At 50.1% G+C, this 25,838-nt stretch overlaps 1 protein-coding gene across 1 annotated transcript in view; it reads right to left on the bottom strand.

Annotated features, from left to right (window-relative positions):
* SRRM4 (serine/arginine repetitive matrix 4) overlaps window positions 1–25,838 on the bottom strand; it is a 148,648-nt gene that overhangs the window by 52,004 nt on the left and 70,806 nt on the right. Inside the window, exon 2 of the mRNA XM_073312368.2 lies at window positions 362–508. Coding sequence (XP_073168469.1) covers window positions 362–508 — 147 coding nt within the window. The remainder of the gene's footprint in view (window positions 1–361; window positions 509–25,838) is intronic.

Here is a 25,838-nt window from a genome sequence, read left to right as displayed (position 1 = left end):
AGGGGAAGACTGAAGCTCCTGGGGGTGGAGGGCCTGTATGCATTCGTGGAACGGAGCCAATAAGTGCCTACACCTCAGAAGCAGGTGCGATGCCATCGCTATCACAGTGGGGTAGGAACGCCAGGTTACCGGGGTTGCCGGGGGGAGCTCTGCTGGATGAGTTAATGGAGCGACTCGACTGTCGTAGGCTCTCACAGGCCATTCAATGGAGACTGCGGCAGAGTGGGACTCCCTGCAGGGACAAACTTGCAGGGGTCCGGCAGGGGGGTTAGGAAGATGGCTAGTACACCCCTCCCACAAAACCTCACCCCACTGCATTAGCCACTGCTCCCAGGAAGGGCCTCAGCGGCTGGGCTCTTACCTGCGGGATCTGTGGTGGGCGTACTGTCTGCTGTCCTTTCCTTTCACACAGCCATTGGTGCTGGAGGCCTCCTGAGCTGTGTTTCCTTTCGGCTTTTCCAAGCGTCTCTCCTCCGTTGGGCATGACAGGCAGCTCGGCGTCTCAGTGCTGGGCAACAGATCAGAGAAACAGAGCAATGAGGGGCCGTTCTCCAGGGAGGTCACCTTGTCTGAAGGACTACAGCCGTTAATGTGTGTGTTACGCTCGTGCTCAGATGCTCCACCCGAGACCAGAGCCCCCCGGTGCTAGGCGCTGTGCAAACAAACAGTGAGACAGTCCCTACCCCAAAGGATTTACAGTCGAAATGGTGAAGCAGAGGGTGGGCGAAAGGAAGGAAGTTTCCCATTTAACAGATGGGAAACGGCGGCCCAGAGAGATGAAGAGAGTTGCCAAGAGTCATCCACTGGCTTTCAGGCCGGAAGGGGAGGCCTCTGCTCCCAAGCTCTGTCAGCAAGGTGGGTAGAAGGAGAGCCCTGTGGGAAAGAGGCGGATATGGGCTCTGGGTGGACTGGTGTTTGGTACAGATTCATACACAGGTAGAGCCTGGGGTGGCGGAACCGGGTGGTGGAGGGGGCTAGCGCCCCTGCAATGGACATACTGGTGAGAGGTAGATCTAGGGTTCTGTCCCCCCACTTGTTTTTCACCCCCATGGTATCTCACAGAGGAGAGAACCAGAACCGGAGGGGATGAGCAGCCACGGCAGCACATAACATCAGACCAGCTACCAAGACGCAGGATGGATTCCCCAGCCCATCGTGGTCCAACCTTTCAGCCACTGTGGATCCTGATGGAGACACTGGAGCCAGGAGTATGAGTGTCAGCCACCAGGGTGGGGTGGGGACGGGACAGGGCACCAGCCACCGAGCTGGGTGGGCGGGACAGGGCACCAGCCACCAAGGAGCTGCTGTAGTAGAAGCAGTAGGAACTACTGGGAAGCCCATCCCCAGCCTGGAGATGGCTCCCCAGCTACCCGCCCTTCAGAGGGAGCTTCCACCCGGCCCACCTAAAGCTCTGGATGTGAGAAATAACAGCGAGCAGAACGGGAGGCGATGGCTCTGGGATTACACACAGCTCTCAGGACACCGTCACCTCCCATTCAAGCCACGTGAGGCTTAGGTGGAGAGAATTCTGTTCCCAGTCCCTTGTGTGTCACAGGAAACAACCAACGTTCAAACGAGACTCGAGAAAACACTTGTCTGAAGTCTGGCTCCAGCGCGACGCCGACCTGTTTCCATCTGCTTTCCCGTCAGAGCTGCCACAAGCATTGAGAGACCGAGGCTGGGAGACTGCAGCCTGGAGATGGCTCATTTAACAGGTAAAACAGGAAGGAAAACAGCCGGCAGGAGAAGGGAAAAGCAGGTCCGAACAACAACACTCTCTAATGCAGTAGGCACCAAACCCCTCAGCAATATGGAGAGTGATCCCAGCAGGCAGGCTGTGCACTCTCACTCCAGTTGCTCCTGGCTCCGAGCTCTGCTGGCCAACCTGCCGTACTGCACTATCCGTGTTCCCACTCCGAAGGCTGGCACTGCCCTTGTGCGGCTTGGCTGGCACCCCCCTTCCCTACCCAGCTGGCATGTCTGAGGGCAGCAGTGTGGCCAGCACAGCCCCCCGGCCCTGACAGACCCAAAGAGACTCCCTGAATGAAGCAGGACACAAGTAGCAAGGGAAGGGGGTAGGCAAGGGAGAGTCCAGGCTGTGGTCCTACCATGAGCACCAGTGATGGACTGATTTTCCTAAAATGCCATCAGCGTCAACTCCTCATTCCAGGCAAAAGCTTCCGTTTAACCTTCCAGGAAGGGGCCGCTCTTTTTCTGCAGAGATGTCTTGCAGGCACATATTCCTGGAGGGGTTGGACAGGGTGCAAGAGGAAGCCAAGTCTCCTTGAAGTTATGAGCTTTCCTGTCAGCTTCAAGGGGCTTTGGGTCAGCCCTTGAGGTGGCAGTGGTGTAGCAGGCTGGCCGGGGCACTGGGATGAGGGGTGGGTGGAGCGATGGTTGGGGGCAATTCAGTGACAATAGAAAATGTAACCGTGACACTGACAGGCCAGATGCCAGCTCTTGCCCAGGCTGTAGGCATGAGCTAAGAACGGACAGCCTCGTAGCTGGAGACCAGACCAGGTCACCTGTGTGTTACCTTTGCTCCAAATAGGTATTAGTCTTACAATACTGCATTTACTGTTTAGACTCTAAGAACTGCTGCATACGTGACTCTCACTTATATACATATATAGGTTAGAAGGTGATAGTTAGTGTTAGTTCTGGAACTGTAAACCGCCTAGTCAGGAGCAAAGCATTACCCAGTGTGAAATATCAGTTTGCCACAGCATGTGTTATCTCCTCCCCAACAAAAGAAGGCCAATAGACACCAAACAAACCATTGGGGAACATAAGAGGACAAAAGACTTTGTTGATTGTTCTACCCCCACCCCCCACCCGCTGCCCACCCATGAAGAGGAGACATGCATGTGAACTTGTCCCATCATCTTGAACTCTGGGGGAACGGATGAAATCCCTGACAAGAAGAAACTGCGTCTTTTTGGCTGTTCGAACTCTGAATGGCCAGAGACTCTAAACTGAAGCCAGAGATCCCTGGGGGCTGCCTCCTGGGTCTGTCCTGAAAGACACTTGGAATTGACAGATCACTACACTTCTGTCACTCTTAGGATTTAAGAACATAAGAATGGCCCTACTGGGTCAGACCAAAGGTCCATCTAGCCCAGTATCCTGTCTTCCGACAGTGGCCAGTGCCAGGTGCCCCAAAGGGAATGAACAGAACAGGTAAACATCAAGTGATCCATCCCCTGTCGCTCATTCCCAGCTTCTGGCAAACAGAGGCTAGAGCATTTAGATGGTAACTCATTGGCGTGTGTATGTTTGCTTGCGTTAACCTGAAAATAACTCTTTTATTCCGTTTTCCTAGTTAATAAACCTCTAGACAATTTATTACAGGATTGGCTACTGCTGTTGTCCTTGGTGTAAGATCCAGGGTCCCAACTGAGCTGCAGGTAAGTGACTGGTCTCTTGCGACTGGAAGCAGCCTGAATGTGGTGTGATTTTTGGTGCAAGTGCCCATTTATCACTAAGCCCAGTTTGTCTGGGTGGCAAGATAGACATGGCCTTAGACTCTCCAGTCTACACTAGAGAGCTTACAGCGGCAAGGCTGAACTGATGCAGCTGCACCGCCTAAGATCTCTCGTGTAGCCACTCTCTCCCCTCGAGATACTTAAACCACCCCCAGCAAGGGGCGGTGGCGATGTCAGTGGGAGAAGCTCTGCCACTGACATAATGCCACTGAAACTCGTGTCGCTCAGGGGTATTCGGCATAAGTTTTGCTGACAAAAGTAGTAAAGACATGGCCTAAGGGGACGGCCTGAGACTCCACGGTAAGACTGTTCCAGTGATCCAGGAGTTCCCATTTGTTACTGGCTTGGTGAAATCGAATCCTAGACCACACCGTTTGGGGTGTCTGTGCTGTCTTTGACAGCCTGCCCTGAGGCAGGCACTCATGGTTGGGAGCCACTCCACACAGCAGGACAGCAACCAATCACCTGTTGACATTTTTCTTACATCGATCATCTACCTTGTCGAGACCGTGCCCCTTCTTCTGTGTCTGTCCGGCGTCTCACACCATGGGGGCAGGGCGGATGTTAATGGCTAATATGCGTAAGAATAATGGATGCATTACCAAAGCCATATTACTGCAGTAGGCAACGATCAGTGGCCTGGCTGACTGTCAGCAGATGGACCAAGCAGCCAACGGAAGCAAAGATGGGACCTCCAGCTGGAGATGAGACACAGTTTAGGGAAGCTTGCACGGCCACTGTGCAATGCCATCCCTGCACAATAAGAATCAGGAGATTTCAGCACTGGGGCTTTCAAGATAGCACCCCATGGGTGGCATTAATTATTACAGAAAGAATGATCAGTTGATGAGATATTTACATGTCTTCTACTCCCAATTCCTAGTACTTCAGGACAATAGATATTGTAACCAAACAAGAGGAAGTTCTTCTGCATGTAACCAAGCTGCACATAGAAAAAACTCAGCCCCTGGTCTGTTTACATGCAAGTTAACCTGCTGTAAACTGATGCACCGTTCTTCGCCATCAGGCGTTCAAAGAACAACCATTCTTCTAATCCAGGGCAGGAAGCTGCCCCAGGCAGCAGGATGCCAGTAAAAATCAAGGGTGAGTAGATGACCCACAGCTCATTGCTCTCCCAATTGGCTTGGGCGATTCAATGTTTCTAATACCTGCTTAATCAAAAGAGGTGGCTGCTGCTTGGGCCGTAGGTGGGCAAGAGCAGGGAACATGGCTTGCCACGTCCCCGCCAGATAAGAAACAAAACAAAGGAAAAAGCAAATATTCTACTGCGTTAATTTAAATAGCTCCTGCGTGTCCTGGATCCTTAATGAAATCTTTACATCTTGGATTCAGACAAGACACAGTCAGACAGTTCTTAGGGCCTGCCAGCAACCTGGAATTTACAATTTACATTTGACACAAACCATAACTGACCATAGGCCATGGCTTTTCCTTCCCACCCCCGCCTCACTCCTGAGCTGCGTTGCTTTGTGAGCAGACAGCTCCTCACCACTGCGTTAGCAAATGGAGTCACAGCCAGTCTTTACGCTCCCAGATTTATTTTGACCCCACTGAACCACGGCTAAACTCAGAACATGGCACACATGCGAGCGTGTCGTTAAAATGTATGCACAGGAGGAGTGGAGTGGAATCAAGAAGAATGGCGGAGGTGATGGTACTTTATCAATGCTGCCAAAAACGGAGTCTTTCAAATCTATCCCAACTGGCATCTACAGAGAGCATCCTAAAAGGACACACCGTCAGTTGCTGTAGTTTCCATTAAAAAATGCAGCTGGCTGTGAAGTTCTCACCAGCTGGCAGAGAAAGTCTTTTGCAGTCTAAACCCCAAACCAAAAGAACTACTATTTGGTTACCAAGAACTTTTAAAGCCCACGTGTAGGTAGGACCTACACTGAAACAGGACTTTGTGATCAGCTCCGCACTAGCTGAAACTTAAGTGATGGATTAGGTGAAACTTACTTGGTTTTAAGCCTCAGAGGGGTAGCCACGTTAGTCTGGATCGGTAAAAGCAGCAAAGAGTCCTGTGGCACCTTATGGGCTAACCGACGTATTGGAGCTTGAGCTTTCGTGGGTGAATCCCCACTTTGCCGGAAGCTCATGCTCCAGTGCATCTGTTAGTCTACAAAGTGCCACAGGGCTCTTGCCGCTTTTACTTGGTTTTGTATTTTGTTAAAGACCCCAGAATGGGGGCAGGTGGGTGACCCTGGGTGATTTCAGGCTGAGTTTCAGGGGAACCTGGCCTCTGACTGGTCTGGGCTGGAACCTGTATGAAACTCAGTGGTTGGTTTCAACCCTAGCAAATGGGGCACGGAGATTTGAGATCCAAAGCCACTGAGCTCCTTGTGAACCAAACACACTGCTCTCAGTTAACCTGTGGGAGCAGAGGGCAGATGCAGCCTGTGTCTGCAGGGACAGCCAGGGCCCAGACGGATGAAAACCAGAGTGAGAGCAGTGAAGCCGTGTCAGACTCAGGGCCATAAAAAGCAGCCGGGTTTGGTTTGGGGGAGTACAAGGGGGTTCTGTCATCCCCCAAACAGCAACACTCCTAAGGAAAGACAATATGTTTTCAGGCCCGTAAGATGTTTATTTCAAAGCCTGGAAAGAAGAAGAGAGAGAGCAGTAAGCCACAGCAGGAAGGGTCGCCATAAACTCTGTTTCCTTGGTGTCACCTGCAGCGTTACTCAAATAAATAAAACCAGCTTATAAACTTTCCATCCTGACCTGGATCTGGATCTGGGGGATGTGACTGGGGAAGTCGACAGGAAGTTTGGCTATAGGGGAGTGCGGTGGTAAAAGGGCGGCTCTGCAATGGGATGGGAGCAATGCTGATGGTCCTCTCACGCCATACTGGCCTGGCTGCTATGGCTCAGGGCGGGGTGAGCAGCGGGGTGATGGGGATGTGGAACAGCTCTCAGAGACACTAGCCTCCCATCGCACATTACTGACCCCGAATGCCCATTGCAGTCAATGGAAAGACTCACCTTGACTTCAGTGGGGTTTGCACCAGGCCTTATACCAGCACCCCATCAGACTAGAGGGGTTGAATTTCTGAGGCCTAGAAATAGTTACAGGCAGTGAGAGCTACCTCCTGCCCCACCCCCTCTGGGACCAGCCCCATCTCGCTATCTCAGGCGTGTGGAGGGGAGGCAGTTCTGTAGAAGCTGGAGGGAAGGCAACATCCCGCCAGGGCTTTGGAAGGGAGCCACTTGCAATAGCCCCTGCTGCTCCCGTGTGTTCCTGCTCCTGGAGGGGCAATGGATCTGCAGGGATTGGTGTGGCTGAGCGGGGATTTACATGGAAGATGATGGAGCAGGAGGAAGGAGGAGTTGTAAGTGCAATGCACTGCGGAATGATCTTACAATACACCCGAGTCACTAGAGCCCATGGGCTGTTTGCCCCCCGGCCCCACCAGAGCACATGAAGGAGGGGAAAATGAGAATTTGCTGTTCCCATCCACGTCTGGTAGTCTGACCGGTAGGGCATTCCCCACCAAGGAAAAGACAGCCCAGGGTGTCGCACATGGAGGGGACATGAGAATGGGGGCAGGGGGTATATCACACACACAGCCCTACCCTTCCTTGACTCACAGAGCTAGCTGAAGTCTGACATCAGCACACACTGCTGCCAACCCTTGTGATTTTATCATGAGTCTCATGGTGTTTTCCTTAAAGCCCCAGCTCCCGGAGGCATGTGATCAGGTAAGAAGCTTAGTTTTCATTTTAAAAAAAGAAGTTTCTAGTCTTCGTAGCTGCAGAGCAATGCTGGAAAACAGGACCTAAGTGTTCCCTAAAGGCTCAGCAAACAGAGGCCCAAGGAAAAGAACCATTTTTTAAAAAATTGTTATTTGGACACCAGTCTCGTGATTTGGGGGGCTCAGATTCATGAGTTGTGCACACTTGGGGTTTGATGTACTGGTGCTGTCCCTTTAAAAATCCAGCCCCTCCCTCCCACGCGCTCTCTTACTTGCTGCCTTCAGCAGAGAGTTGGTTTGGAAGCTGTGAGGACAAGGCCTCTAAATCAAATCAATGCCTCCAGCAGGATAGAGGCAGAGTGGGAGGAGGCGGAGAGGCTGGCTCGTTCCCTGCTCCCAGCCTGGCACTTGCTGGGAGTTCCAACACTCGTCCCAGACAGGGGAAGAAAAGGAAGTAAAGAACAGAGCAGAGCAATACAATTCAGTTGCCGACAGCCGCTACCCCACACGGTGTTGGAACGCAACCCAAAAACTATATACTGAACCAAGTCAGCCTTTCCTAGACGCTTTTAGAATTCAGGGGTTTGCTCTGCGTCAAATTGATCAACTGCCAGCGGCACGTTTGACAGGCCTGTGTCATTTCACAACATGGGGGAGGGCTCGAAAAGGCCAGTTGAAAGCAACAACCCCCCAAGCAGGATACAAAGGGGAAGGAGAAGGGGGATGAAAGGGCCAGGAAGAATTTAGGGCACTGCCACCCAAGCATTAAGTGGTGATATCATGGGAAGAAGGGGTGTGTGGCAGGGAAGCCCTGAAAACGTGTCCGTCTGTCCAATAGATGGCTGACCTTCCTGCCTGTCTATGAGACCCAGCTGAAATCTTTTCATCCGAGGGCTTTTTTCCAACCCAAAAAGTGTGTCTTTACAAATGATCTGAATGTTTTTGTGGGAAACGTTTAGATTATTTGAATTCTTCCCAATTCTTCATTGAAACAAAATATCCAATCATTCTAATTTGATATGAAACATTTTCTGGCCTTTTTTTGGCGGGGGGAGGTGTCCTCCCCCAACTCTTTTTCTTCCTTCTTTCCTTAGGGAGAAAAGTTCAGCGGGGAGAAAACCTCACAGTTTCCATTTTGATTCAATGAATTTTTTTTTAAAAGTATCCAGTTAAAGAAAATTTTTTTTTTACAAATTCACCTGGAAACTAATCACCAACTTTCAGCCAGCCCAACGATCTCCCTAATCTTTAAATATACAAGGGAAGGGGAGCATATATATATATATATATATATATATATATATATATATATATATATATATATATAGAGAGAGAGAGAGAGAGAGAGAGAGAGAGAGAGAGAGAGAGAGAGAGAGAGAGCGCGCGCACGCGCTGGGTAGTGCACATTGATGGTGTTTAATGGATTATAATATCAGGGAACATAGGACTTGCTGAACTGGGGCAGACATAGAGCCCATCTAGTCCAGTGTCCTCTCTCTGACAGCAGCTAGCACCAGATGCCTCAGAGGAAGGTGTAGGAGCCCCACAGTAGATGAGATGAGATAGTCTGCTGTCCATATTAGGGCTGATCCTGATCTCAGGGTCTCTCGAACAGGGTCTGTCCCCAGGTTTTCAGAACTCCTTCTCTGGGGGGAGAAGAGCCTGACTGTGCTGAGAAATGACACTGGGAAGGAGAAGAACCTAGACGAAACCTCTGTGCTCTCCTGGAATGACCTCTGATGGAAAGAGCCAAGCTGGGTGATGTGCACACCCTGCATGGGGCTGGGTCAGCACTCCTGGCTCCATGTTGTATGGTAACGGTAGCATTATGTTCAGCTTGTCAAAAGAAGATCAGGAGGTGACTTGATCAAGGTGAGTAAGTACCTTCACAGAGAGAAAATCCCAGGTACTAAAGGGCTCTTTAACCTAGTGGAGAAAGGCAGAGCAAGAACCAATGGCTGGAAGTTAAAGCCAGACAAATTCAAACTAGAAACACATTTTTAACAGGGAGGGTGATGAACCACTGGAGCAAACTGCCAAGGGAAGCGGTGATTTTCTCCATCTCTTTCAGATCAAACCTGGATGCCTTTATGGAAGGTATGTTTAGCCAAAGACAAGTTCCTGGGTCCAATACAGGGGTAACGGTGAAATTCTCTGGCTTGTGTTATATAGGATGATCACATTGTCCTGGCTGGCCTTCAGATCTACTCACCTACTTGCAATAAAGCTCTAGGTCTCTTCCCAGCCTCAACATCAACTACCAGTGAAGATACAGGGATAATTGCTAAATTTGCTCAAAATAATTAGCTTATGACCTTTCCTGAGCCCCTTTTAAAAACATGCTGCCTGCCTTTGAGGCTCAATCATTAGGATCAATTACCAATTTTCCATAATTCGTGACCTGTGGAAACCCTCTCTGGATGGAATAGTTAATTGACAGTATGCGGGAGAACTTACTGATAGTTTTGCATGTCCCCAAACATGCATCTGGCAGGGTCCATTTGTACACGAGGCTTATGCGAACCAAGGAAGTGGGCTTGAACAGGCGTCTCGGCCCATCATTGTGCAGGAACTGTTCTTTAGTGCATTGTCAGTACAAAAGGGTCTCCAGTTGGCATGACGATACATAGCTCAGCTGCTGTACTGTGAGGGGTCTGGAGCGTCTTTTCTCAGGTCACGGGGAGCAGGAATCTTAGTACCGAAGCTCCGGTTGAGACTAATGGGGTTTGGTTTTGTTTTGTTTCCAGGGGTTAATTCTTACTTGGCCTTGAGGCAGCCAAGGACTACTGTCTTGGAACAAGCTATGCAATATTTCCTCTGGGCTTGGGAGTAATTATTGATGGAAATAATTATCCTCCAATCCCATCAAAGGCTGACTTAATTTCAACCAGTCTCTTCTGATGAACACTGGATAGCCTCTAAAGCACTAAACTGGCTGGTAATCCCTTTGGATTGAGCTCTGGAGATGTCAATTTAATTTTTTTTTTTTGTGATGGTCTGTTAGTCTTTCATCTCTGTGATGTAAAAGCAGGTTCAATTTTACATGAAAGCTTAATCTTACTGGAGAGGATTATCACAAGACTTCTCCTCTTCTCCTCAGAAACAAAATCAAGGAGAAAACACCACACAGCCAACCGTCAGAGATCGTGCTTCAGTCACACAGCCGTTCAAGGGAAAATGGGGAATAAATAGATCCAGTTGACTGCAGCCTTCCCGGCACCGTGGGTGGCATAGCGTGGATCGCTCACAACAAGGAGATGGCACAGCTGTTCGCATAACCAAGTAATGCACTGGGCAGTTTCATGTAGGGCAGTCAGGATTCCATTCGGATGTTAGCAGCAGGCACCAGGCAGCCAGAGGGTCGGAGAGGAATGCAGTGCTCCGGGAGTTGGGTTCAAAGCAAGAGCAAGCTCCGATGGATTTGAAACAAGCCACCCTCCCTGCAGTTATTATGCTCTGTATTACAGATGTGCCCCAACCACAGCCGGGGACCCGCTCTGCCAGGTACCATTCAGACGCATAGCATGAGACAACCCCTGTCCTGGGGAGCTTGCAGGCTCCGAGACAAGACGGACAAAAGGTGGGAGGGAAAATGGAAGCACAGAGAGGTGCCCAGAGTTACACAGCAGACTGGCCGTAAAGCTGGGCACAGAGTCCCCTGTGAGTACGTTGCTGGACCGCCCTGCTCTGGCAGCAGCAGAAAACTGCCCTGTGGTACAAGGAGCAGCCCGACCTCAGGCCCTTTGAGTGTAACTTAATGGGAAGCCTCATTTGCACAGTGGACTTTTCCCTCCCGTGCTGGGAGCGTCATGAACAGCCAAACCCATCTGACCTGATTACATGCCCAAGGTACTATAATCGGAGCGACGCCGGGCTCAGCACTATAGAACTGGCCACCTGCCTCATCTCCTGTGGCTAGAGAGGTGGGGTTAGTCCAAGTCAGGGAGGGTTGGGTTACTGGGGTTTAAGCCACATTGGGGGTCTGATCCTGAAAGGTGCTGAGCACTTCCGTGCGGTGCTTGTTTCTTTCAACGCCATTTACCTTCACTGGGAACTGAGGGCACTCAGCACCTTACAGGCTCGGTTGGTTTTATATTTCTGACCCTAGACTCCTGCCCAGGTTACAGAACATCCAGAGCTGCTTGGTGCCCTCTGCCTGCCTGCCTTGGTCCTTGTTCTTTGCTTACGCCTATCCCCCACAGGTCATGTATCAGGGTGGGCGGAATGGCCCACCATCCTTCTTCCCCTTCCCCCGCAACATTTCCAGCCTCCAAACACACCAGGAGTAACATCACCACCTCCTAAGTCATTGCTAACCCTAGTCGCTTGCACGCCTTAGCAGCACAGCGAGCAGAACCTGTTAGCTGGCTAGCAGACGGAGCTGTGGCTGGTTGGCATGGGAGTTTCTCCATTTCTATTTGGCATTTTTTTCTCTGATGCACAAACAATCTATCAACCAACCTCTCTACAGAAACCAGTGCTCATTACGTAGCCACAGCAGGCCAGTGGGTCTTGGGTCACCTGTTTGCACCACAGTAGCCTGCATACAGCCAGCAACTGATTTCACCAAGGCCTTCCACGGATACAAAATGTCCAGCACGCAACCCTTTACCCCGGCCCATTTAGAGACCCGTCTTTGGTAAAGTACTTCTAACCCAGAATGTTTAAACCGCACTTTCAATGTCCCCATCCTACCAGTAGGTGGAGCCAGTCAGGTGGGGAAAACTATAATTCAAAGCTAGCCAAGGTTCATTCCATTTCATAATTAAAAATATCTAATACCAGCCATTTCACAGCCCCAAATTTGAATTTTTGTCATCCAAATGTGACATTTGCTATGGCTTTTCCTACGGTAGTATCTTTGGCAGAACAAAACACTTGAAATAGGAGCACTTTAGCATGCAAGTGACCCATGGGCATTAAAATACATTCCTAAATTGGAGCAAAAAAAGCATGAAACTTCAGAACTATTTGGTGATATTGTGTGTGTGTGTGTGTGTGAGTGAGAGTGTGTGTGTGTGTGAGAGAGAGAGAGATGACCAATTTTATGAAAAACTAACTGCAAAATTTCAGTGCTTTTGAAGCTGAGGCTCAAATATTTTGCACAACCCTGACACTCATAGCAAAAGAGTGGCCAGGAAAACAGATCACATGGGGGCAGACAGTTCAGTGCTAATGCTGGAGGAAGAGACAGACCAGCTGAATCAAGCAGCCTTATGTCTGTTTTAGATATTGAAAACACAAATCCAACCCAAGTGGTGTGGGTGACCCGGCTGATCTCCAAAGGCCAATAACGAATAAGTCAAAACTCCCCGAAAGAGACTAGCACGCTATTGCAGTGTGAGTTGCTATGGTGCTGGGTGCTATAGGACTGGGCCAGCCAGACAGGAGACGCATGTGGGAAATGATCGAGTCTGACAGATGCCTATGGGAAGGGCTCCCGCTAGACCCAGCAGGGGACAGTTCACAGGCAGCTACCTGACTGCATGAACATCTCTTGGTTTGGGGTTAATGGTCCAGCTGGAGCCTGACACTGATCAGTAATATTTTTCCCCACTAGTGGGTGGGTCCCCCCAGCCCATTAGTACCCTACTCTATATCCATCCTGCAGTGAGCAACATGGGGAGCCTGTCAATTAATTGCCCCCTTGTATCTCCAGTCCCTCCTCTGCCTTCACTCCTTGGGATGCCCAATAAGCTGCTGCACCTTGAAGGAGAAGCATCTGTCATCCCATGGCGATGGGGGGGTGGGGGGCGGCAGGGAGTTCCACCGAAGTAGCAGTTTCTAAATGTCCGTGCAGGCTGAGAGCTTTAGCTCCTGCATGAAATGGCAGAGCATTGATCCTGATTAATGCCTTCCCGCTCTCCTCCACCGTGGTGTGCAGCTACCTTCTAAAAGCCAGGCCCATTACCCTGGGATTGTGGGTTTATTGAAGCCTTTTATCTTTATTAGGGCGTCAGCCTGCCTCTCTCCTTTTGCACACACGGTTCTGCCCACGCTGGCTCCCTGATGGGCTTTCGCAGCAGGGACCGTGGAGATTCAAGTAGCTCTATTCCTTCAGCTGTGACGTGCCGTGGCCTCCTTTGCTCTATCATGGAGGAGTAAAAGTATAAACACAGATGACAACTGCTAGAGGAGCTCAACATGTCAGCAGCCTCCGGGATCGCTGCAGCCAAGCAAACCGCGCCGCATAGACAGATGGGCTTGATCTGTGGAGAGAGAAAGCCTGCCAGACATTCCCAGGTACATCCACACTCTTCAGTGTGATCCTTGATGGTACCTTCACTTGGATGGACGTTACAATTCACCGGCAGAGGGGGAAATCAATCACAGGCTCAGGGAGGCTAGACGGAGTCTGACACTGCATCACTTAATTTCAGCTCAGCTGTCCTTGCCATACACAGCAGTGGAGAGAGTGGCTAACAGTAGACAAGGGGTTCCTAGCTAGAGCAGAACTTCAGACAGGTTTTTTTTTGGAGGGGGGTGAGGGGTTGGTGCCATCCCTACACTTTGAGCCCTGTTTATATGCTAAGTTCCACCCACCCATTTAGATTTAAATCAGTTAAAAACCTATTTTGTTACAATCAGTACAAAAGCCTGTGTGGACACTCTGGATAAGCCTGGTTTAAAATCAATGTCAGAGTGTCCATCCAGGGGCGTGCCCCAGCTTAACTAAGGCAGTTTAAGATCATGAAAGTGCTGCAGCTCTGAATACAGACAATGCCGAGGGCCTGACTGCTAGAACGGCCGAGTCGCTCAGCTCTAGCTGAAGCCCATGGGAGCTGCAGAGGATCCACACCAGTATCAGGCCTCTGATGTCCTGCATTCGCATACAGGATGTGGAGGCTCTGTCTAGGAGCCTGTCTTGGAAAGTTGGATCCACCAATCCGGGCGGTTTCTACTGTTAAATTCAATTTGCTTCACTTCTGGCTTGGGACACAAGTGAACCAAATCTGGCCATCTGAGACTAGTCTCCGGTGGGTATGTATCCACACCTCAACCCCTGGCCCTGCGGCCTGGCCCGCTGTGGTACCTCCATCTGCCAGTATATATGCAGAGAGCCAAGGACTAGGGCAGGGGTGCAGAGAAGTTGTTTCACGGTAGGCATGAGATGCCTCGGTGTAGCTGCTGTGATAACAAATCCTGCCCTGTGCTATGCTTTGCTCTTACCCAGAGTCCGTGCTTTGTCTAGGGTTGTGTGCAACACAACACAGGTCAACAATGATAGATGAGCACAAATGTGTCCCATGCCTAGGTTAGTTCATAGCGCTTGAGGGAAGGTGTCCCATGCATTAAAGCAGAAGGAACGGATTTCATGGGAAGAGGGCGAGGCTGTGGCATGCAAAGGGAAAAAGTATGGCCTAGTGGTTAGAACACACTTGGGAGTCAGAGGGTTCCAGTCCCAGCGCTACCATAGCCTGACTGTGTAATTTGGGGCAAGTCATTTAAACTCTCCCTAAAGTCCTTCAAAGATGCCTAAACATTTACTGCCCTACACTGGGAAATCTTTGCTGAATGTGCCCTCTGAATGCCACATTGGCTCATGACAGATTGCTTTCCTTTGAGCTTCTGCCCCTCACCTAAGAGCTGCAAGAGTGTGTCCATCTCATTAGATTTGTTTTGCCATGTGGATTGGGCTATAGCTATTTAAAACGTAGAGGCGGATTCCTCAATCCTTGCGCTGAGTAGCTCTTTGATCATTAGCTCCCAAAAGTCAATGGTGCTACTGGTGGGATCAAGTGCTACTCAAGTGAGTATGGGTGGCAAAATTGGATCCTATAAGCTCCTGTTGGTTTCTGTGGGCTCCACGGTGTATGTGAGAATGGGAATGGAAGAGGGGATCTTATTCTCATTGACTCTAAGGCCCGTTTACACAGAGTGATGTAGAGCAGCCTTAGAGTCAATGAGAATAAGGCCCAAAGCTACAGCCAGGCCAGCGTTTGCTGCTTCACGAGGCCAAGACACTCAGCGAGGACTTGCAAGTGATCCCTGCTTCTCTATCACAGGATATTGTGTTCAGAGCAGCAGCTGTGTGACATGGTACCGTGCCCTACAATATGTCACCGGGTAATGCAGACAGTAACGCGTGCTGCCCCCGGGCACTTTCAGGACCTGGCTTTTTCGAGCAGTGCGATAATATTCTCCCCTTGATGAAATACGGGTGCTGGAGCTATTGCTCTGTATTTGAAGGCCCAGCACAGGGGCCTTTCCAGCTGATGGGTCTCACTGATGGGCAGGGGTGCTGAACAGCGATCATTGTCCCCCGAGTGAGGGGCTGAGATTTTGCACTCCTCAGTCTAAACTGAGTTCCCCTGGTGTCTCTCTGGAGGAGGGGTGGTTTCCTGCTGCAAGGGCTCATCAATCATCGTTTTTCACTGCAGTAAGTCCGCTCCCGGGTGCTGAGTGACATTGACTTTCAGGTGACCTTTCAGCCGCCGGATCTTTTCACCCTCCAGCTCCAGAGGCAGCTGCCTTTTTCTCCACATGAGGACTCAAGAGCAACTAACTCCAAGCTTGGCAGCTCCTCCTGCCCCTCACCACAGCCCCGCTTTGCCTTCCACCTGCTTTGCAAGCACCAGCATGAATGCAAGAGACAGGGACGAATGGAAAAATTGCTTTGGCAAGTCAGTTGCTTCCAGGAGGCTTTACCGAGGCGATCTGGATCAGAGCCCCGTCAATGCAGACTGCCACAGCTGAATCACACGGGGCTTGATTGCTAGAACCCCATCACATGCAGGCGTGTTGGCCATTAGCACAATGTCCACTTTTGCCAAGAGCTACTGCAATTACTTCCTGTGTGGAGTATAATGGAATACTGCATTGCTAAGGGTGGAATTCTTCCCTGTGCAAAGGGCCAGCAGTAAGTTGACCCAGGCAGGAGTTAAGATCTTAAAATAGGACTTTATGGTGCATAAGCCTCTGCCCAGGCCAGGGGGAGAATTGCATCTTCAACTAGCAGTGGAAAGCCAACTCTTCACCATAGTCTTGGTGGGTGCACTTACCTCAGGGCAGGTGCATGTCTAAGTACTCAGTTGGGCCTCCATGGCAGGTAGACGCCTGCATGTCCTGCTCACGCAGCCTGGAGTTATTTGTGGATGCAGTACAGTGGAGGCCGGGTTTAGGACAAGGAAGCTATTGTGGATTTACATCTGGGGAACCAAGAACATGACAGGCTCTTATGAGTCCATGGTAAGCAAGTTTTCAGGCTCCATCTTCCATTCCCAAGGTTCCTGCTCAACTTGACCTTTTGCCCGTCATTTTCAAGAATCACGACCTGGTGCTCAGCGTCAGACAATGCAGCAAAGAGAGGTGCAAAGTAATCCGTTTTCCTGTACCATGACCAGTAATAGAGCTCCATGATACAGCATCCCTGTTACTGAACGCCAGGCCAAACACTTACCACTCTGTACACACCCATAAAGCCATAGGAGTGCTGATTGGCAGGGCACTGCACCTAAGCTTGGGCCAATCCAGACAGAACATAAGAACGGCCATGCTGGGTCAGATCAATGGTCCATCTAGCCCAGTATCCTGTCTTCCGACAGTGGCCAATGCTAGGTGCCCTAGAGGGAATGAACAGAACAGGTAATCATGAACTGATCTATCCCCTGTCGCCCATTCCCAGCTTCTGGAAAACAGAGGCTAGGGAATACTTCAGAGCATGGTTTTGCATCCCTGTCCATCCTAGCTAAAAGCCATTGATGGACCTATCTTCCATGAACTTATCTAGTTCTTTTTCGAACCCTGTTATAGTCTTGGCCTTTACAACATCCTCTGGCAAAGAGTTCCACAGGTTGACTGTGCGTTGTGTGAAGAAATACTTCCCTTTGTGTGTTTTAAACCTGCAGCCTATGAAAACAGGAACTCATGATCACAGTTTTGAGGCTGTAACGAGGTACATGACGTCAGTTACACTTGCCAGTCTCATGCATGTAGCATTTTAAAGCACTACGTAGGGTGTTCTGGAGAGATAATAAAGAAACTTTACTACTTTGCCCTTTTCAGCAGCAAATAATTTGATTGGCTGCATGTTCTCATCCTCTCCTGTTTGCAGCCGCAACTGCCTGCAGTGAAGAGGTGTGGTGAGCTGCAGTCAATCAGAACGCAGAATACTAAAAAGGTTAAAACATCTATAAGGAACTTATTATTAGTTTTGAGTGTTTCACTGGGTGTTAAAATGATGATGGATGCCTCCTTCCAGCAATAAAAACCATCACACGGTCCCCTCCTCAGCTGCCTGCTAAAGGACGTGAGGAAAGATCTGGGCAAGATGTGTAGCCCCCTAGAGGAACAGACAAGGAAATATCATCCTTCCAACTGCCTGCTGGTCCTTTAAAAAGAGCTGAATTTTCCCTGACAAAAGTGGGTAGATGAATGCAGGTTGATTAAATCAAGGGGAAAAAATCAATTAAATTTAAATAGAGAGAAAGATTAGAAATCAGGCACAATGCTTTGTTAATTACAGCACCTAATCACTGGCTCAAAAAAACAGCAACTTCTGTGCATTTCATTTTATATACCTGTATGTATGTCTGGAGCCAGAGCCCCATAATGAGATGCATATTACCCTACTTGACTAGTAATTGACTAGGGGACCTTGTCTGTTTCATGTGCAGAAATGATCTGCTATAATAGCCAAGGCTTTCAAGTGTTTGATGATTTCCCCCCACCCCGCCACCCCCGTTTCCCTCGGAAGAATGACACCAAAGAAACTCTTGCCTAACATTGTCGCTTATCATTTCCCCCTGGATGATGTGTTTATTGGGCAGAGATAAGTGCAAAAAGCTTATGGATACAATGTGATTAAATGTCCAATCTGCTTTCCTCTTCAGCCATTGGAATTAGATTATTGCAAACATATAAATGCTGGAGAAAATAGCTAGGGTTGCAATCAGCGTCCAGCTGCCCGAAATATAAATGACTCAGAACAGGAACCTCCCTCAGTGATTGTTCTCTCTAGGGTGCTTTGTGCAGGTTCGGCTTTTCTTTTTGATTCCCATCCTCACTGCAGCTTACTCCTCTGCTGCCCCCATGCAATGTAAAATAAAACACTGACTGTAATGATTTAAGTGGAACTTTTTGCAATGGGGCAAGCAAGCAAAGATCAAATCCAACTGATAAATGAGTTCCATTTGTCTTTTTAGACTTTCTCCCCTCAAGTACATGTAGGTTTTAGCCACTGTTGAAAACAAACCTTTGGGGCTGATTTTCTGTTGCCTTTCAGCCTGCATGATCATTTGCACCTCAGCAAAGCGAGCGTGCGAGACTGCCCTGACTGAATAGTGTTCTGCATTCAGTAAGCCTGGGGCTCAGGCTATGTTGGCAGAGCAGCTTGGAGCCCGTCTCTCGGTCTGGGTCAACAGGCTCTGGCAAGCAGGGCTCATGCTAGTGCTCTAGAAATGGCTGTGTAGAGAGGGCTTTGAGGCTGTGGTACTGGCTGGAGCTCCATAGCCCACCCCCTCTGCACTTCAGAGCTCGAGCTCCAGCTGGAGCTGCAACCTCCAAGCTCTGTCTACACAGCCATTTCTGGAGTGCTGGGGAGAGCCCCACCAGCCAGAATTTGTTGAGCTGGGGCTGGGAGGCTCACTGCAAAAGACTGTGTAGACATATCCCAAGTGACTGCAGGAGATGGACGGGAGCGCGGAGTTAAGTCCCTTGGAGTGGTCTATATGGACATGGTCCAGGTTGGAAATGCATGCTCTGCTTGTATAAGCACAAGTACCCATTTCCCCCTTGTTCCCCCATGTCCCTACTCTGCAGTGCTTGAACCAGCGAAGGCTGCTTGCTCACATCCATCCGTCTGCGTGTCCATCCATCTATCCAGTCTAAGTTCTTTTGTAATGCCTTCATTGTTATAGCTAGTCTCCGCTGGAAGACGGAACATCAACGGCCTGTTCCAACTCCCATTACGATCAATGGCTGTAATGGCGGTCAGATTGGAACCAGAATGAAGAGCTATGCAGCCATTGCTAGGGCCACTGCCATGCCATTGGCAGAGGGCACTTTGCACAGGCGCGGTGCTGAGCGGCTGGGCACGCAAGGCAACAGTGGCCTCAGAGAGGTGTGGAGAGGATGACAGCCACCCTGCGGCTAAGCAGGCCCACATCCTCTTCCATGAAATGCAGCTGAGCAAGGACAGAGGCCATTGAGAAAGAGCGCCTGGCCATGGTGTGGGCCCTCAAGAAACTAGAGCCATATCTCTTTGGGCGACACTTCACCGTGTACACCGACCACTCTCCCCTGACCTGGCTACACTAGATGAAAGGAGCCAACACCAAACTCCTGAGGTGGAGCCTGCTCCTGCAGGATTATGACATGGACGTGGTCCATGTGAAGGGAAGTGCCAACATGATAGCAGATGCGCTGTCCCGGAGAGGGGGCCCTGAACTTCCCCAGGTCACTGGTCAGAGTGACCCCGCTCAGTTCAGTCTCGAAGGGGGGAGAGATGAAGCTTGGGACAGGGATTTTAGCCTTGTACTTTCCTGTAGAGAACCACAGTATAAACAACAACTGACATGCCAGGGTAGCAAAACCCAACACCATGCTTGGTTCCAGAGGGTCATCAACTGTGGTCTTGTGTCGTGCAGGTATTCGGTACTCGCACCTCGCCATACCTGGTAGCCAAGGCTCAGTTGACTTATATATCAGAAAAACCTCCCATAAGGGGGCTTGATTTTGACACCTGCACTCATTCTGCATAGAACCATAACTCCACTAGTGAGCCCAAGCCCCGCTTGTTATGGCCTGATTCTGCCACCTTACTCCCATGGACTATTTGTACCGGAAGGTGCTACTCAGTGTAAGACTAGTGAGAGTGAAGACTGGCATGACATTGCTGTAAAGAACTGGGACTAACTGTGTCTAAACAGCTGTTCCCTTTGCTGTATACCCCCAGCTCTCCTGGTTACGTGGAGCTGTTTAAATTCTGCAGACATAACAGTAGGAAATACCAGCAGTGTTTCCAAAACACTCCTTTGAGCGGAGAAGCCTGGGGTAGTAAAATTCCCCTTTTATTTTCTCTCTCTCTTCTCAGCTGATTGAAAAAGAAAACGGTTGAAATATTCCTTTGTCCCAGGAGAGAGAGGAAAAATAAAGGTTGTAAAGACATTGCCAAGCAAAAACTCCAGCAGATGTGTTTACGCAAATCTATTTGATACATGCACTAAAAATACCTCTTTAAAATTAGGAGACGAGAAAATCTCTAAGCTCTTTGCGCACACAAACAGGAACACACACAAAAACCTCAAGCCAGGTTCCTTTCCCCACCTCATTCAAACAGTTTGTATTAGTGCGGCAGGACCCCAGCAGTTTGTTATTGAAAATTATAATGGCAAATCACCAAGATATTTTCCCTGATTACACAGATTCCAAGCTGGTTCCATTTTAATCTTTTCTTCACTACTTTCTTTGCAGCAGTGGAGGTGCCAGCTGCAGATGAGTTCGCCGTTTTCGTTAGGCATTTGAAACACAGAAGAAAAATACAATTCCATGCGATACATTTTTCATCCAATTTTGTTGGCACTGGCCTTCCACCTCCGCCCTGTCTCCTTAAGCCCTCCCGGCTATCCAGCCTCACTCCTGCGAGTCAGATTGAGGTAACTGTTCCTTTTGCTACTTATGCTCCAGAAACATGTAATGACTTCCCTTGTCATGGTCAGGGCTCAAAGCAGCCTGCCTTCCCCCGGCCCCCCCCCCAGGGGTTGATTCGTTATGCACGATTAAATCAGAACACAGGAGCTTCCCCGCTGGAACAGACCAGTATCCTGACTTCAGTGGTGGTCAGTACCAGATGCTTCAGAGGAAGATTGTGCAATTTGACACTGTGGGGAGTAATTTCTCCCAGACACCAGCTGGTGGTCTGAGCAGTTCATACGGTGAAGCATGAGGATTGACAGCCCTTGTGGAACAAGGCAGCAGATTCTAAAACCCTATGGGGGCAATCAAGGCTCTAGTTGACCATCTTTTCATCCTAGAGAGGGTCCCAGTTATGCTGGTCTTTTCCGTGGCTCAGCCTGCAAGTAACACTCTGCTGCATAGCCATTGCCGGGGTAAATGGCTGAATCTGCACCCTTCCCAGCAGACTGTCTAACTACTACTCCATTTTCATAATGGCTTCTGAGTCCCCGACCATCTGGGGTCTCAGGCTGGAGCCAACGAGTTCTCCAGTCTGTCAAGAATAGAGAATCTTCCAGTGAAACACACTGTGGTCAGAAAAGGCCAATCTGTTGAACTCAACATGGGATGTGGAAACATAATTGGGCTTGATGACTTTCCATCCGGAGGGCTGCTGAGGATCCCAGAGCTTCCATGCAGCCTGCCCTGGGGCCGGGGACCCCAGGCTTCCCCGGCCATGGCTCTAGGGCAGCCCTGCCCCACTGACTGCCACAGGAACCCCCAGAGCTTCCACACTCCCCTGCTGCAGAGCAAGGAACCTGAAAGCTCAGAGAGCCCCAGGTTGAGACAGCTCCCCAGTCCGCGGCAGGTAGTTGTCCCCCTGGTGTGGGGCAGCCTAGAGAGCCCCTGGGAGTCATGGCAGCTGCCTGCTTAGTTTCCTTTCAAGTGTCAAACCAAATGGTTCAATTTTCCCAAAGTGACACGTTTCACAATTTCCTTTCCTTGGAAAATTTCAAAATGCTCCATTTTTATTCTGTATCGGAACAAAAGCTTTTAGGAAATGGACGATCCACATTTCGAACAGCTTTTGTCACGACCCAGGCCCAGATGCCTAGCCGCGGCCCTGGGGAAGAAGGTTTCTGTCCAAACCTCTGCTGGTGTTTCTCCTTCGAGACCCCCAGCTGGTCTCCAACAGCAGCCTTCAGCAACTTTGCCCTCTGCGGCTGTGTCCTCATCCAGGCACCATTTGCAAATCTCCTGTCAATGAAAGGGGCCAAAAAGGCCAGGCTCTGCCTCCCACAAACCCGCAGTAGCTGCCTGCTAAAAAGAGAGTGGGGGAGCCCCTGGGTTATCCCAATTTTCACAGGGAAGGGCTGGGACTTACTGGGAGCCTGGGCAATGCAGTTGGGTTGCTGGGTCATTCAAGCAGATGCCCTTGCCACCATTACGGCGTGCTGCGGTTGGGCTGCAAGCCAGGCCTCGTGAGTGGCCACATCACCAGCTGGGATGGAGCCTGCACTTGTGGCTGGTGTTACAGGGCTGGAGCCAGCGCTTGCTGTTGGTGCAGCTATTCCGGCATCTATTGCACGGTTTCCTTCCTGTTCCCTCGGGTGCAGAAGATGTCAGAAAACCCCACCTCTGCTCTCCAGCATAAAGAGGATGCGTCAGTATCCTACTGTCTACAGAGCACACAGACCCGGAGCCAGTGTCCAACTCAGCCCTCCCCCGGCTTCAGCTTTACTGGCCACTGAAAATACAGTGCACGTCTCAGCTTATTCCCAGAGCTTGGCTCTCCCAAGGGTTTCCCTCCAGGATCTCCTCTGTCCCAGAGACTCTTCTCTCCCGTCTGTCTAACTCTATTTTGCATGGCTCAGCTGAGCCAGCCTGACTCATCGGCAATGACCCTGAACCTTAATGCAGGGCCTCAGCCCCGAAGCCCAACTAACAGGAGAGCCGGACCTTCTTCGACTGCGTCTTAGAGCTTGGCCCTGATGCACCTTCTCACTGGGTATCCTCGCTTTGTCTCACTACGGGCACTAGTATAATTGAGGTGAAAGTAATTTTTTATTAAAAAATGACCAAGCTATTTGCCTCAGGGATATGCCACAGCAATGAGTCCCACAGGTTAAAAGTAACATTGTTTCAATCCACTTCAAAGGGGCTGTCTTTTAATTTCACCCAGAGCCTGCACATTCTGGCAGCATGGGAACCAGCAGCCCCGCAGTGCCCCACCCTGTATCAGTCGTTACCTCATATATTGCTTACTAATGACAACGTCTTGGGCTCCATACAGGAGCAGGACACAGAGATAGGAAGAACATGGGGCTGACCCACCGACAAAGGGGGCTTTGCTGCTCAGTAGGAGAGCGGAGTGACTCAGGCAGCCTGGCCAGTCCTGCCTGGATGCGCAAGGCAATACCAGCCACGACTACCAGACTGGAGGCCTCAGTTGACAGGAGCAGGAGACCACAGAGAAGGAAAAAAAAGACTTCCCTTCACCCCATGAATAACCCTGATGAAGTAGAGGCCAGGTTCAACATACAGAGAAGCAGTGCTGCCTAGTGGATAGATCACTGCACTGGATCAGGCGCTCCGGGTTCTATTCCTGGCTCTGGCACTGGGGAAGTGTAGCGGGGTTCTCACCCCGCTCCAGCCCTGAAGGGGTTGAAACAGCCCTGCAGAGGGTTGCAGCTGGGGAAAGTAGCAAATAGGCTGAGTGGGGAAGCAGCCACAGCTGGTCCATGCCCCAATCAGGCCTCAGCCGGCCCTATAAGAGGGCTGCTAGGCAGGAGCTGGGTCAGTCTCTCTCTAGTGGTAGAGAGAGAAGGACCTGGCTGCCTGAGAGCTGAGTGGAGAAGGGCTGGGGGAAAGGCTAGAGGAGCTGGGGAGTTCCAGCCTGGAGAACCCCCAGGCTGCAGGCCTTGCTAAAGGCCGGGAAAGGCACTGGGGCTGCAGAGGTGCAGTCCGGGGGTTAGGCAAGGGCAGCAGGTCCAAAACCCCTCTTGCCTATGATGAGTGGCTGTCAGGATTCCCTCTCCACTCTGGGGTACAGATGTGGGGACCTGCATAAAAGATCCCTTAAGCTTATATTCCACCAGCTTAGGTTAAAAACTTCTCCAAGGCACAAATTCCTTCCCTTGTTCTTGGATGGTCGCTGCCACCACCAAGTGATTTAAACAAACATTCAGGGAGGGCCACGTGGAGCCCTATCTCCCCCAAAATATCCCCTCAAACCCCTACACCCCCTTTCCTGGGGAGGCTTGAGAATAATATCCTAACCAATTGCTTACAAAGTGAGCACAGATCAAACCCCCTGGGTCTTTAGGACACTGAAAATCAATCAGGTTCTTAAAAGAAGAATTTTATTTAAAAAAACGGTAAAAGAATCACCTCTGTAAAATCAGGATGGAAGATAACTTTACAGGGTAACAAAAAGATTTAAAAACCACAGAGGAAATCCCTCTAGGCTCAACTTTAAAGTTACAAAAACAGGAATAAACCGCCCTCTAGCATGGGGAAAATTCACAAGCTAAAACAAGAGATAACCTAACACACCTTGCCTTGGCTACTTACTCTTTTATAATATTGGAGACTCGTTTCAGGATTGTTTGGAGAAGGAGTTTTTCTGACCCGGTGCCTCTCTGCCTCCCGAGAAAAACAAACAAAGAAAGAGCACAAACAAAGCCTTCCCTCCCCCAGATTTGAAAGTATCTTCTTGCCCCACTGGTCCTTTTGGTCAGGTGCCAACTAGGTTATTTGAGCTCCTTACCCCTTACAGGTAATCGAGGAATTTTAGGTTACCCTTAGCTGTATGGTTATGACAGTGGCTTTTACACTGCAGTCTGCCCCAGAGAATGGGGGCTCATTGCTGACTAGCAGTAGCTACAGACTGAGGCAAGGTGGGGATAGAGGGTTGGGCGTTCCCCGGGGAGGGGAGACCCAGAGTGTGGGGGTACTGCTAGGGGGCAGCACCCTAGGTAAAGGGGCACCGGGGTCCGGGAGGGACATGAGGGCCAGCAACAGGTGAGACATGGCCACAAGGAGGTGCTCCGGAGCTGGCAAACAACTAATTCCCTAGTCGACCAGCAGGAGGCGCCACACTGGTGAGTCTTGCCTCGCTACAGGAAGTTACTGCCCTGCTCTGTGTCTCAGTTTCACCATCTGTAGAATGGCTGCCTTGGTCAATCCCTTTGAGATCAACTGATGAAAAGCACTGTAGAAGAGCTAGATATTATTATTACATCTGCAGGGGAAGGTGCTGTGAGCCCCACAGACCCTCCGTTGTGCTTTAGCAAACAGCATCACTCCAAGCTCCTCCTCTTTCCCCTTCTAAATGGACATGATCCCACTGTGTTGCCATCGCTGCTAAGCGCGAGGAGTGGTTAGTGCCAGAAACAATCACTTGATTCGGGAGGCAACGGAGAGAGTGGGCTCTGTGCCTTTCCCATTAGAAAGACACATGCCGGGGGCTTTGCCAGTGTATTTAAATAGCTGGAGTCTCATGACTGTCCCATTTGCTGTAGTTTCCTGATAGCAAAAAATGTCTCATTGCCAAGACAGTCAGGGAGGATGGGACGACACCGAATTTTTTTAAATTCAAATCCAACTCAGGGTAACAGGGACTTAAAGTCCTGGTCATTAAATAGCTGTTTGGTGAGCTCCATGAAGGGAGCTGATGGTCTCAGGTCAGTTACTAAGACTGGGCCAGGAGGGGGCAGCTGGCCCTGCTCCTGCCTGGTTGTACTTGTCCGTTGGGTGCACAGAGGGGTCCTGTATCCACAGCTGCCAGCACTCACGAGCTTTACGTTTTCTTTTCCGTTCCTATTGGATTATAGGCTTTCATTTTATTAGGCATTCAGTACTGCTGCCCTCTTCATTTTAGGAACTCAATTGCACTCTACCTATAGTAAAGAGGCCAATGTCTGCTCTCATCCACCGGTGTAAACCTGGAATAAATAGCACTCTTGAAGTCAGTGTATCTCTGGATTTGTGCCAACGTAACCAGAAGCAGAGATTGGCCCAAGGAG

The sequence above is a fragment of the Lepidochelys kempii genome, chromosome 15, assembly GCF_965140285.1.
Source record: "Lepidochelys kempii isolate rLepKem1 chromosome 15, rLepKem1.hap1, whole genome shotgun sequence".
In the NCBI taxonomy this organism is placed as follows: Eukaryota; Metazoa; Chordata; order Testudines; family Cheloniidae; genus Lepidochelys; species Lepidochelys kempii.
Note: the sequence above shows the minus strand (reverse complement) of the source record. Positions and strands in the feature narration are given on the sequence as shown.